Source organism: Pholis gunnellus (assembly GCF_910591455.1).
Source record: "Pholis gunnellus genome assembly, chromosome: 20".
Lineage (NCBI taxonomy): Eukaryota > Metazoa > Chordata > Actinopteri > Perciformes > Pholidae > Pholis > Pholis gunnellus.
In genome coordinates, this window is record NC_136547.1 from 10366621 (window position 1) to 10381538 (window position 14918).

The window sequence follows — 14918 nt, forward strand, 5'->3', positions numbered from 1 at the left end:
TTACTGTGCTTTAATATATTAATGTAATGGCTAGAAATATAGCATTTAGGTCCAGGGTTAAGGCAAGAAATGTTTATCGACGGAGTCAACAAACAAAGTTTTCCTCAACTAAATTATGGAAGGGCCTCTTCCTATTCCTTTAGAAAAAGAGTCATTATGTCTTTTGCCGAGGTCGCCCTCTTGTCCCCGCACCGCTTTTGTTTCTCGCTTTCTGTCTTCTCGCTTTCTGTCTTCTCCTCCCTCTCCCACTGAGCAGAGACCTTTTTACACAAAGATCTTCCGTCACCTTTTTACATTATTCACTCCTCATATTTAGGGTGGAACCCCGGCTTTGTGTGAAATGTGCTCTGCGTCCTTCACAGCCGAGCCGCTTCCTGCTGCTGTGTCAGCGCAGTCATAATGCAAAGTTGAAGAGTTCAGGACCTTCCTTATTGATGAGGCGAGGTCCTTTGTTGGGTAGTGTGATGGAAAAATGCAAACATGGTTAGCATGAATGGCAGAGCACCCCCGTCTCGCTGTGCTAATGCCATTATGGCCTCTCAGTACGCCGGGCTCGGAAAGACTGACATTTTCTCTATATACATTTGAAGGACAGAAAATGGCACCGAGGGAGATAGCTAGTATTAGTGCTGCAGCGACATGGATGATAATGCTGCTCAGTGGATCGGATATATTGTGTGCTCAATTGAAGCGTGGGCCCTTATGATTCAGACAAAAAGAATGATTTCTCTTTTTCACAAAGAGCAGAACAAAATCACACATTTTAGCGCCAGTATTATTACCAGAAATTGTGAAACGGCCTCTAAGATACCTGTGTAGCAGTGCATTGTGATGTAAATACATAATTCATCATGTGTCAAATATAAACTCATATAGCTAAATCTGAAATCAGATACCTCATAGTTTCTTCCTTTTAGATAAGGGATGGCTGCTACTTCTCTGACAGAAGGGATATACGTTTTAAGTTTGTTGTGGAAATGCATGAAATTACTCTTTGAGTGACACTATCTCATCTATGATTTCCATAATGCAATTTCCAAGGGCAGTTGTCTTTGATCTAGAATCCCTATTCATATCCTGTCCTGTCGAGTTGAGCCCAGGTTGCTTCTCTTTTTATACTAAAGTCTGTCACAACAATGCTGACCCAGCGCAACCCATCCAATGTTCTCACGGGGGGGGGGGGGGGGGGGGGGGGGGACAGACACACACACACGACTGCAGAGCTGAAGCTGTTGAAGATTCATCATATCAATTTTGTCACTTTAGCTTTACAGAAATGAACAGGACACGACATAGAGTCGTCGGACATGCTAGCAGCTTTATGTGGCTGAACTTGGGCAAATGCTAACTTTAGCATGCTAACACATTCACAATGACATGCTGATGTTTAGCATAATGTTTACCATGTTCACCGTCTTAACTTAGCCTGTTAGCATGCTAATTAGCGCCAAACACAAAGTACTGCTGAGGACGATGGGAATGTCGTTGTTTCTGCAGATAGTTGCAGTAGTTTGGTGTCATGAACAACAACTAAATGTTGGCCTAAGGAGGTATATAGACATTGTGAAACATGCGAAAAAAAGACATTTATGTCCTAACCACAAATGTAAAGCTATGGTCAGGGGGTCCCTGAAGTCATTAGGATTCATCCTCTGAATGTACGAACAACATTTAATGGAAATCCATCCAATAGTTGTGGAGATATTTTAGTCTGCACCACAGTGTCTGGACCAATTGTCAGACCATCAGTCATCCCCAGAGCCACACCACGAGCATGGCAAAATGACGTTTGACATATTAACAATGCTCTAAACTCTAAAGTGGCATTTTGTGTTGTAGAATGAAGACGTCAAGTCTGAAGGTCACTTAGAGCCCAGCCGGTTGAAACCCCAGCAGGGCTGGAAGGAGACCACTATCTACAGCCATCAGAAAGGAGCTGGCCAACCTCCCGTCACAAAAGTCTTCACCCAGAGCGGAGAGGGCAGACACCCCAAGCTCAGTACAACCTACTCCAACCGGGAGCCAGGAGGCAACAAACAGCTCACCAGCCATCTGGAGCAGCTTCTTGCCGAGGTGCCGAGCACTCAACAGGGCGCCCCGGGTGTCAAGTCTGCATGGCCCAAAGGAAAGCTCCACTACCTCAGCTACATCCGTCCAGCTCTGAATGACCACGCAGAACCGCAGTCTCACGTGACTTTTGGCTCCAAAACCCAAGGGCCTAATCTGGACAGACTTCTGCTCAAGGCTGGCTCAAACCGACCGACCGCCAAAGAGCCTCATAGTGTCATGGACGGTATTTTACACTCTGGCTTTTATATTTGCACCACAATAGTCCTATTTTTTTGGTTTGTTTGCTTTGTGTTTTAAACTTACACTTCTTCATTCTTCCCTTTTTTCTGTCCAGAGCGATTCATCCAGAATATGGTGAAACAGTTGGGAAGGCACAGAATCAACATGGAGGCGTTGATGGGCAAAGACCTGGACCAGCTGGCTGGGGTCATCACAGGGGCTCTGCAGGAGGTGGATGAGGAGCGGCCTGTGGTTGGGACCCAGCCAGGACCAGGTTCTGCTGACTCCAAGGGGGGCATGGAGCGTAACAGGGAGCCACTGGCAGCCGTGCAGCAGAATCAAGACCAGGTCCTGAAATCAGACAAAGGGCAAGATCTAAACCAGGAAGACACACTGAGAATGAAACAGCAAGGTGAGTGTTTCTTCTGTTGAGAAAGAGAAATAAAAGCTGGCAACACTTGAAGTACTAGTGTGTTTATTTTCTGCCATATATAATACGTTTCTAAATACGTTAATAATGCTTCGTTTGTATAATCCTCAAAGAAAGTGCTGCCAAATGTATTTTTGAGTCTTTCCTTTTGAGTCATAACTGTTTTGTCTTTGCTAAATACAAAAGAGAACTTTTTTCACACATTCTGCTCTCATAAATTGTGTTTGTTTCCAGGCCAACAGATAGACGGTGCAGACAAAGAGCCTGTTGACAAGGTGAATTTAAAATTACTCTGCTCAACCAACAAATTGGTTTCTCAGGGAGCGAGACATGTCCAGACTTATACTTTATTCACTTTTGAATGCTACTTCAAATAGGGATGATTTGAAAGTTGTGCAGAGTAGCATTTACTGTTGAATTATTAGAACTTGAAAGCAACTGCAGGATGTTATAAAATTCCTTGAGTGTTGTCTAACCTCAAATATTTTCATTTAATGGAACTTCAGAAGCGATAGTAATGAAAGAAGTTCTGCATGATGCCATGGATCTTTAGTTTAATTTTTAGTCCAGTAAGTAAAGGCACTAAATGCACTCTTTTCTAATTTGTAAGGAAAAAGGATGTCATTAGACCTTGTACCAGCGCTCAGGCATAGAAATGTCAGTGAGTTCAACACAAATGCATAACTTTAAATGATTGCCATTTCTATTAGAATAAAAGTCTCTATTCAAGGTATTAATTAAGTTGTCCTCAGAACTTAAAAAACTCTCTTCTAAAAGGAAACCTAATGTAAAATTAAGTAAAATTGCCTTCCTTATTCTAAAGAGAAATCTTCTTTGATTCAACACAGCATGCAGCCTTCTTCTCCAAGCTGCTGGACTACCTCAACCTGGAGGCCTTCAGTGACGCTCCAGCGGTCAACATTGGGCCACCAGCTCCCCTTCGGAAAATGGCCGGACTGGAGAATGTGCAAAGCCGGACGACGCAGGGCCAAGTTTCCGTACCCCACCGCTGGGAGGCGAAGACCTTGCCTGCGAAGGAAGGCTCCACCCTGCGTTTAACCGTTGGTGCAGATGGGCCTGACGCTCACGTGGACTCAGAGATCCAGAGGTGGATGCAGGGGAATCAGGTCCCAGCGGGGAAAAAGCAGGTGGAGGAGCCGCAGAAGAAGGACATGAGAGTCAAAACGCAGCTGGTCCACGTGGGGGTGAAGGAGTTTTCCAGCAGGGGGAAGGACAGACACTTTGGCTACATTATCACCGGCTCAGAGTGAGTATGATTCACATATACAATGTTACATATTGATATTACAATGATTCAGGTTATATTTATCATTTCTAAATCATAATATTCTTAATCAATGTATCTTGTTAGGCCGGATTGTTTATCCTTTTATTAGGATATTTAGGCGTTTAATTCTAGTGCTGTTTGTGTTGTTTGGTCTATGTTTCCCTGCTGAGCTGTGTGTATTTGTATCAAGGTTCTTCTTGTTTGACTATAAATGGTGTAGTATGGGACACTGATATGTACTTGCCCCAGTTACACTTAAAAAACAATGCAGTCAATAGATGGATCTACAGTGTGTCAATAACCTCTTTTACCATAGTCACTGTTCTCAAAAACTCACATGCAAAAAGCATTACTGGTAAACCTAGTAAAAGCTGCTCTCTTGTTCTTTTTTCTTTTTCATTTTTATACACTTTTATTTAGAAGAAAAGACTCGGACAGAACATCAATTTGACTTTTTAATATTGCCACACGGAGATTTCAGGCACCCGGAAACGTTATTTTGGTAATATTAAAAAGTTAAATTGGTGTTCTGTCCGAGTCTTTCTTTTTATACTATCCACAATAACTATCCGTCTTCAAGGTCAAATCGGGAGTTGAGTGCATTTTGTCTTAATTTCGATATACCTTTATAGCTAGCAATAAACTCGTGAATCACTACCACATGTCCAATATATATACATGTATTTGCAAGGTTTTTTATTTTATGCACCCAACAAGAAAGAAAACCTTATACTTCATATATATATATATATATATATATATATATATATATATATATATACACACGTATGAACACACATTTTATATATGTGCATACCTACATTCATCCATGCATCCAGATATAGCTTCATCCTCATGTATTCTGCTTTGTTCAGTTACGTAAAACTGCCTGTAAGAGACACAGTTCCTGTCTGAAACCACCCACATATTCACATCTGCGGAAAAAAACGAATACTTCTGGTTGTGCTGCACCTGATTACAATAGCAGGAATGATAAATCCCTCAGTGTGTGGGTTTTACTATGCCGTATTACAGCTTTAATGATGATACTTTGTCATGAAAGGGTAGCCAAGTTCTCTCCCTCTCCTTCGCTCTCACCTCTCAGTCAGCTCAGGCTCAGCAAAAGATAAGTTCCTATCGACTGTGTCTTTGCCCCTGGTCCGTCTCTCAAATCCCTTCATGGTGTTATCAAGTCAGTGTGTTGTCCTTCACCTGTTCAACACACGTCGGCTCATGAAGGTGCGATGGGCACAATCTTTTTCACGTTATTGCCACACATATAGAAACGCAGATTAAGACGTAAACACACAATACAGGTGAGTATGTGCCAAGGGAAATAAAAAGGTCACCTTCTGAATAAAATATCTTCACCTCCTCCTCGCCGTCTATCCTCAGCCCACTGAGCGGTCACCTATAGTTGGCCTATAGAGGGTTCTGCATTTGCTGCAGACCTCATGATTGCACGGTTGTTATCCCCGGCTCCTTCGCACCCTGCAGAGAGGCTTCGCAAACTTGCTTATCTGACAGCTCCTGACATTGTGGTGGTGGTAGTGGGGGGGGGGGGGGGGGGTTTAGGGAATAGAGGGGGGGAGGTGGAGGTGGGGGAGTGGAATGGTTTGGATAGAAGAGAAAGAGACATGAGAAACCCAAGGGGAAAAGTACTAGCATCAACAACCAAGTCACTCCTGGAGCTCTCCAGTTGCTAGAATTACCGCAGAGGGATGCAAACGTGTCTGGAATTGCTTCGGTGAATCTTTAACTTTCAAAACCCCTCAAAAAGTGGAGAAAAAAGAGCCACCCACTCTCTCAAAGGTGGAGTGAATCAGTGCACAGTTGGGGGGGGGAGGGAAAGCTGCTGTATTGTGGCGTCAAATGCAGGCTAAACAAAAGAATATCTCAGCTAAATTTGAACCTTGAATTGTAAAATTGTTCCATAGTATATTTTAGCATCTGGTAAAAGATAGCGGATAATGCACTCAATCGCCAGCGCTGTGTGGAATTGGTTCCCAGTTCAATTTCTCTGCTAACAAAACGATGTCCCATTATGATCCATGACTTTTCGGTGCATGTCACCTTGCAGTCACTTGGCACTCCCAGTGATTCCAGGTTAAGCTGTCAGCTATAAAGTAGCTTTCTGTGTGAGTGTGTGTGTGTTTGTGTGTGTGTGTGTATGTATGCCCTTCTCATTTCCTCCATCCAGCGCGTCGGCCTGCAGATTGCCTTTGTTTGGTCTATTTCCTTGGCGATTTACTCGCTGAGTGAGAGAGCAGCCACGGACTGAGCTGAGATGAGGCATGGCTTTATCAGACCACCATTACACTTCACCTCCATTCCATTTGCACCTTATTATTCTCATCTCACCGCGAGGGCGCGTGCGTGTGTTTGTGTGTTTTGTGCCATCGTGTGATACTTTGAGCGTACGTGCGCGCCAGAGAAAGAAAGTGAATGGGGGCGAAGAAAAAGAAAGATGAGAGAGGGGAAGGGAGAGAAAGGCGCGTCCATATGATACAGCCATTACACCTCATGCAGGTTTCATTTGCACCTTATTGTTTGTCTCATTGCTGGAAAAAAAGCAGGTGATTTACCAAGCCTGAAGAGGCAGCTGATCCCTTTTCCCTTGGCACGGCTCTTTGTGTGTTTGTTTGTGTTTGTGCGTGCCTGTGTGTCTGTCTGCTGGTGTGTACATGTGTGCAGTACATCCATTCAGACAACCGTGGCTGCGCTGGTGTGCAATGACCCATTTGCGGGTATGAATTGTGGCAGTATCTCCTTAAAAAAAATAGCATTTTAACGGCTGAATAGCTGTGTGTATATGTTGAATGGGTGTGGACCTCCAAACGTGACGCCCAGCTGTCTGTTTGTGTTTCTCCCCCCAGCTCCCTAACCAGTGACCAGGGCTCGGTCCTGATGGAGCGGCTGACGGAGAGGCTGAACCTCCACGCCGCGGACCTCACCCAGCTCTCGTACGTGCAAACACAAACACCCCCTCCATGCCCACATTGTCACAAATAAGAATTTACCTCGCCGTTTACAAGCCTACATTGCATGAAGGGTAATTAGCCACGTTTAAAGCATTTGAAACAGATTTATGTTGTGCCTTTGAGCTCGGGGAACAGAGTGAAGGTTGTCCAGAGGCTGCAAGGACTATTTGTGTGAGAAATGCTGTGCCACACTGCCAGAGACGGTAGGCGTTGGTTGTTTTTCTGACCTTTTAGAGTGTTTGACTTCTCGCAGGGAGAGAAATCAGGCCTAATTACCTCCAGACACATACTGATGTCTTCATTGTATTCAAAACACTGCCTCGCCACCATTGTCACTGTACGCCTTGTCAAAAAGAGAGCAGTCAAGCCATCAAACGACTCTCAGTTAGAGGCAAAGGGAGGAAGAGAGAGAGAAAGGGAAGCAGCAGTGGATCGAGAGCTGGAAAGAGAGAAAGTAGTCCAGCAGGAGGCAGTGAATATATTAATGAGCGGACGAACTGTCCTTGAACCCGGGTTGGTTTGTGCTTGTACCATGTTTCCGCTGTACATTTGGTGTCAGACCATGTAGGAGGCAGAGGAGATGTGTTCGCCTAAGATCTGACATGCCTTTCAAGATGCTCCTGCAGGAGAAGTTCAGGAACATCCGCAGCATATGAACACCAAAGCCGGTGCACCGCGGTCTGCGGCTCGACTGTTACTGTAGACACAGAGTATTCTGGCTCGGATAGTGACTGCGAGGGAAAAACTGTCTGACAGTACTCTCTGTATCTAGTGTTCAGCACTCAAAATACACGGTGACCTCAAAATAAATGCAACCAAGGAGACGTCCTGATCCCCATTTTTAAATTAAAGCTTTGGATGAGCAAGAACACCAGGACATGTCACTGGGCCGGCACTGGTTGAGCCAATCTTGTTATTACACCTGTCATTTCATATCACTCAGAATCAACTCCTGATGCACATAATGACTGGTGCTGTTATTTGGATGCGGATGAACAGCCCTCCACATTATTGCAATGTACGATCATTTGATCAAGGCAAAAGAGAAACAACAACAACAAAAGAAGGATAGCACTACAGATGGTCTTAAGTTATCAACAGGAGATACAGTGAAATTCAATAGATACATTTAGATTGTCTTATTGTACTTGAGTAGTAGGGGCATGTGTGCATATGGGAGTTGTGTGACAAAAGAAAGGAACGCAAAAAAATTGGGCAATAACTATAACGACATCAACAGCACTAAGGGGATTGAAAGTGAAAGAGATAAAGGCTTCTAAGGGGCATCTCTGGCCTAATCCTGGGGACGAAGAGGTATTAGGGCAAGCAGGACGGGTCAGGACAGCTGGATCAGGCCAGAGTTTTGTGTTTTTATTCATTTAGTTGCTCATTTCTAATTTAGGATTTTATTATTTAGTATTCTATACATTTTTTTAAATCAATTTTGGTTTTATTTCGTTTTGATCTCTTTGTTTTCCTCCTTCGTCTTTGCTTTCTCCTGCTTTCGGCTGTTCAGTCTCTAACTAATCATCAGATTAGATATCTGAATGAAATCTGAATCTTCAAAGTGACTAGTACATTCATTTCCTCTTAGGTTTTAGTGTAAAGTAGCATAAACCGTGAATACTCAAGCACAGTACTTCAGTAAATTCACTTTTTGCCACCCTTGCATACATTCATGTTCACAGTGTAAAAGCCGCAGTTTTACACCTTTATATTGAAAAGTATACATTCTCTACAGAAGACGAATACAAAAATGTCCTCTTTGTTGGCCTTGTTATCGCCATTCCCTTTCCTTTTACAAAGTATATGAAAGCGCATTCGTGTAGAAATAGACAAGACGGAGGACGTGACGCAAGCCCATTGTGCCTCTTGCTGCGATGCCACGGCAGGTGAGCGTTTGAAAGCCTCTGCCTGAATATGAGTCGGCTCGACTGCGAGAGCTGGGTCAGAGCACGCCGCCCTGCTTCGGATGGGGGGGGGTGCTCGCTCTGATGAGCCCTGATAGGAAGACTAAAGACGAGATGCTCAAATATGACAACAGGCAGAGAGAGAAGAATTTCAGACAGAAGATAAGAGAAGAGGAGGCTGAAGGTTTCGATGTTGTTGAGATTTCCAGATGCTGAACACAATGACGTGATGACTACAGTAATCAGCACAGAATATTCTCCCTTCAAAAGAGATGTGCAATTGTAGTTTTGGATGATGATGTTCTGGGGGATAATATGTGCCTTTTTCAGATGACGTAAGTGTTTTTCTCACCAGAAACACTAGGGGGAGTGGGATACACACTCACAAGTCCATCCTCACACACAGTCTGTGCCGACACACACACACACACACACACACACACACACACCCTGCCAATATCCCGCGAACCAGTCTGCACATATACACTCATCAAGTCCCAGCAGCAGAGCTAATATGAAGTCCAAGCTTCCACATCCAATAACACAGGAGACGATGCGAAGTCCTCCAGAAAACGTCTCCGTCTTAACTTCACCTCCCGACTGTGGCGGTGTCCCCCCCCCCGCCCTAGCATATTTAAATATGGTTTGTGTGGCTTTGGAGAAATAAATAAAATCACGTCAGTTCAATTTGAGATGCATCGAGCTCTCAGGCAGAATACCTTCGGTCAGGAGGATGGAGGCCGGGGTAAAGATTGCTGGAAATATTGACATTTACAACAGCAAACAGAGCCCAGGTGAAGGTATTAGAGACGGACACATTTCTTTTAGAGCTGTGTATGTGATCATGTTCACAAATGCATCGTGCATGGTTGGGTCCGTCTGTCTAGCAGTATCGGCTCACATCTTGCCCCTGGCGGAGTGGGTGTTGCTGCCTCTGTAGCGGGCTGACTGATGGTGAGTGGGTCTGGGTCACAGCACTCTGGCAGTCTGATGAATCTCCCTCTCTGCCGTACAGTCTGCAGAAGCACACTGAAAATGTATACACACTTTCACATGACTTCAGTGTGAAGACATGATGACGTGCTGAGTGATTATATCTGATGGAAAGATGGCACAAGTGGACAACTCATGTCGCCATGTGTGTTTATTATAGAAATAATAAAGGACTTAGTATCCATCTATTCATCCATCCCTCCATCTATAAGCTTTGATATTTACCAAGTACAATATCTCAGAAGGCACTGGTTACATTTTATGAAATGTAAATGATCATACAGTTGTTTTAGCTGGTATAGTGTGTATATATATATATATATATATATATATATAAAATGACTGAGAACCCACTGAGAATTACCACCCAAATCTGCAGTACCTTCAGCTTTACGTACCACTTCCACATATTTCATGTTTTGTTTTTTCAGCTCTCGACTTTACAGTTTTGGCTCACTACTCTTATCAATGTCATTTCCAAGTGCAGCAGGCAGCTGCTTTTAAATAAAAAAAATAAAGCTCTAAAAATCTATCTTACACTACCTGCTCAGCACCAAACAGCAGACAGACACAGTTTGCACGCTGGTGAACACAGTGGAGCATTTAGCAGACATACATTTCCCCCAGGAGCTGGTGGAGACCTAAAACAGAGCAAAAAGAGAGTGAATACTGAACAAAATAATCTGTTTATGCAGGTTTAACAACATATTATGTGTAATCTACGGTTTGTTCTAAAGATTTAATAAAATGCCTGCTGTAGAGATATATATTCTTGTATCCACTGATCCACGTAGCCATTGATTTCCATTGGTTTCCATAAATGAAAAACTACTAGCAGACACTTGCTAGAATATTGTGAATCGTCGTACACTGATTTTAGTATCATTGCATGGTAATGCAGTGAAGGCTTTTCAAATATCTAAAATCTTAAACACAGCAGCAAGGTTTATAAAATTAGCTGCTATGTGGTATATTATATTTGCAGTAAATGGGCTAAAACATGCAAGTGAACTGGTATGGGGCCTTTTATGAAGTTAAGTATTTTATCAAGGCGCAAACGTCTCTTGAAAGGTTCACGCCAACCTGTTTTAAATCGGAATCAATTTGTTTAAATAACTTTCCGCAAATGATTTATTCATTATTTAGAAAAAAAATCAATATAGAGATGCACTAGAATCAAGTAAAATATAACTTGAAAATGTACCCACCTCTGTGGGAGACATTTGGGACTGAATAAAAGACTCAAAGTACTTCACAGACCTTCACAGCGTCGATCTCAGTTCTGGCGTTTTACAATTCTCACTAAATGGCCTGTTAGGATTTTCCTACAACGTGGGAGAGTGATGCCTCCGACTCCTGCATTGATCATTTGCTCACTCATGCCATGTGTTCATCATCTCAGACATCTCTGATTTCATGTTGATTTTGATAAAACTTGTTGAAAAATCACAGCTCACTGCTGCACTCACAGCATTCAGAATTATCCTGATTGGCCCATTGGGGAACTACAATTACAGCTCACAACAATGCGCCATTCTAGTTACTGATTGGCTCAGACAGGGTCTTCATCATTCGTGGGGGATGGCATGCTTATTGTAGGCTCGTTTAAACCTGTTTTGAAAGCCAGCCCTCCCGAGGAAGCCCTCTGAAGTCGCTGCTTATTTATTCTTTTAAAAATACATCATTCAATGCCATCATTTGGGAGTTTAAGAGGTTACAGTAGACATGGGTATGATTTTGTCTCTACACATTGCTTCAGAATACGCAGTATTTCCTGACCACTGCAGGGAGTTCTTACAGAGTCTGGTGGGGTTGTTAGATTTTATTTCATGGCCAACCTCAGGGACCTCAAACATTTATTCTGCCCCAGGGAGAGAAGTCTGTAGCTGACTCCTGACCAGACAGAGGAGAGTAAAGGAACAGGGAGTACGGGCAGATTACTGGAGGAGAAAAGAACACATGATGACTGTACGTTGGTCTTTGGCCAAATAGAAAAGAAAAAAAAAAGAAGAGAATTCAATATAATGTTGACATCTTTCTCTGAAATATGCCGTCTGGTACTTTACAGCTTCTCTTCTCATCTTCTGCATCCTGGCAAATTCTGCATTGAGTGAAGAGTTGAACATAATAATTCATCCTACTTTTTTTTATTGTCTCGGAGAGTCTACATCTGTCCAGTGAATGTGATGCTACCACCAGCAGCCAGTTAGCTTAGCTTAGCCTAGAGACTGGAAACAGCTAAACAACACACACCTACTAGCACCTCTAAAGCTCACTAATTAGCACATTCAATCTGCTCAAAAATATGTGAAATCAACAAAGGCTGTTGTACTGGGGGTTATGCACCGGACTATTTCTCCGCTGGTTGTCTTGCAACCTCAAACATCGTCTACACAGCCTCCAGCAGCTTCATCCTCCGTGTACGTCTAACTCAAGATGTGTTCAGGCACAGTTTTGCGTGTAGCTCACCCCGTGTTTTTGCAGCACTCAGAGCCCAACTAACAATCAATGTAGTCATGCCAAAATGTCAAACAATTCCTCTAAATACAACTGCTCATTTTGCAATTTCTTTGCTGTTTTTCTGCAGTGTCTTGGGTCCAGCGTTGACTTTCAGAATTGGCCCCAACCCCAAGAACGTGACCACAGCAGATCTGGTTCAAGTTGCAGGTAAGAGCATTCAATATATACTGTATATATATATATATATGTATATATATATATATATATATTTTTTTTTTTTCACCTATCACACGACTATTGCTTTTGACGACCTTCATTGCGATTCATCTCATTTTCACGAGTCAGACCACTCTGTCACCGTCTGTGCTTAAATGCGAACACAGATTAGTCTCTCCAGATACAGTAGATAGGCTGGTGTTCATCTTGTTCCGACAAACCCCCCCGTCCCAAAGAAGATTATCAACAGTGTGCAATGACAGATGACCATCAATTACTGAGATGATGAGTCTGTCCACACACCCCGCACACATATACAGTGTACAGGACAGTTTATTTGGTCTTCTATTATGTCCAACAGGCTGACAGGTTGAAACAGGTTTTCACCAGCCAATCAGTTAGAGTGTGTACTTCTATGTGTGCGTGTGTGTAGCTGCATGTATGCACTTGTTTGATGTAGACTGATAGAAAGCTGTCACCCACAGAAAAGAGGGTTGTCAGTATGCCTCCACTCCCCTGTTTATTGTCTGCCCTTCGATCTGCCCGGCGTATGAGTTGGTGTGTGTGTGTGTGTGTGTGATGTGTGTCGATGTCCTTGCTTTTGTCGGAAATGACTTTGAGAAGCACGGCAATACTCCCAACAGTCAATATCATCCACTATCACCCCACTGGAATCAACATGGTGGTGTTGTTATTGGCTGAAATGTGTTGCTGCTCCAGTTTTTCTACGCGGCGACATTTTTTGGCACCGACTCGTCTCCTATCAGGGATGTGCTGGATGATGGCTGATGATACAGATTTACTGCAAGAAAGGTTGGGCCGGGGGTTGAGCTCTGGTTCAGTGATTTTGAGTGTGAGTTTTTGTACATGTGTGTGTTTGTTGGATTACAGTGTGTATCTGTATTTATCCATTACCGTCATTCCACTTTTGCAACGTTTGTTTAACAAAATGAGCAAATATTGCAGCTGTGGCAGATTTACCTCTCCTGCATGAGGTGTAATAATCATACTGTATCATAACATCCGTCTGTTTTCTCTTTCTGTTCTATCCGTTTTCTACTTCTTCATCTTTTTTTAAATTTTTTTTTTACCTCCCGTCTTGTGTGACTGACTTTGATGAGGTGGCGTGTGGCGAGAGCTAATGACAGGCATGAGCAGGGCTGAAATGTCAGACCAAATGTTAAGTCAACATGATCATCAGCCTGACCCATGCCGATGAATTATGAATACAGCCCACCTGAATAGTGATTTGTAAAAGGCGACGGAAGGATCTTATCAAACTACTTCAGGTGCGTCGTTGTTGTCTTTAAATCCTGACTGACCGTGGGTTTCACCTCTGAAATGTATTAAAAATGTAAAAATGGTGCTTGTAGATAGCAGGTTAAATCCTCTGTCTCTGGAGCTACATGTGTGCCCCCACTGACCTTAGATCAAATCCAGCTTTATCTCCTGCGCCCCCCTCCTACCTCGTTACCCCCCCCCCCCCCTCTCTATTTCCACCATAGCGTGAAGCGGAGTGGACTTCCCACTCTCCTCCCGACGTATAAAACAATGTGAAGTGAATGCGGAAAATCTCTTTTTAGTGTTTCAAATCATTTTTCGAGCTATATTCCAACTCCAAATATGCACGCCTGACATTCAATTCAATTCAATATGGCAACGGCAAAGTGATTTCACAGTGGTTACAGGTTGTGGAGCAACGGCATTGGTTTAAGTGGAATCTGAAAATCAAACTGACGCCCACATGCAGTGGCCACCTGGGTAATCCTAGCTGACCGTTGCCTTATGTGTGACCGTGCATAAATGACGTGGCCTCTTAATGAACTCATCAAAGCCCCTGCTGTACTCTGCTCAACCTGCCGCTGACAGCCTGCACAGCGGGCTCCGTAGCAGTCAGATGCTTTAGAAAATTCAGCAAACGCATTCTTCTGTATATCAGATTCACGTTTGTCAATTCGAAATTTTGCTCGTCAAGAAAGTCACATTTTGTCGTAACTGTAGTTGTTGAAGTGTAAGACTGTGAAAATACCAAATTAGAAAGACTACACACCCAAATGTTGCGTAAGTGACGTCCAATGACGTACCAATTGTACTTATACCAACAATGGGACTCACAGCCCGGTCCGTAATCACACCTAGATTGCAGAGAGTTGGTTTGGCGAAATTTTGAGGCTTAAATAAGATTTATAGTCAAATATCATCTGCATAGCAGTGCTACGAGATATCTTTAAAATGACGTATTATCTACTTGAAAGGATGTACGTTTGCTCTGTAACATGTCAAAATATAGTAAGTGACTTTCACAAGTTCTGAGAGCCCGAGGCGACACGTTTTTAAAATATCTTGTTTTA

The 14918-nt window shown here is 43.2% G+C and overlaps 1 protein-coding gene across 1 annotated transcript in view; it reads left to right on the top strand.

Annotated features, from left to right (window-relative positions):
• ptprn2 (protein tyrosine phosphatase receptor type N2) overlaps positions 1-14918 on the top strand; it is a gene marked incomplete at both ends in the record, with an annotated part of 111910 nt that overhangs the window by 27826 nt on the left and 69166 nt on the right. The window contains 6 exons of the mRNA XM_079181270.1: positions 1840-2293; positions 2405-2701; positions 2954-2994; positions 3568-3986; positions 6884-6970; positions 12479-12558. Coding sequence (XP_079037396.1) covers positions 1840-2293; positions 2405-2701; positions 2954-2994; positions 3568-3986; positions 6884-6970; positions 12479-12558 — 1378 coding nt within the window. The remainder of the gene's footprint in view (positions 1-1839; positions 2294-2404; positions 2702-2953; positions 2995-3567; positions 3987-6883; positions 6971-12478; positions 12559-14918) is intronic.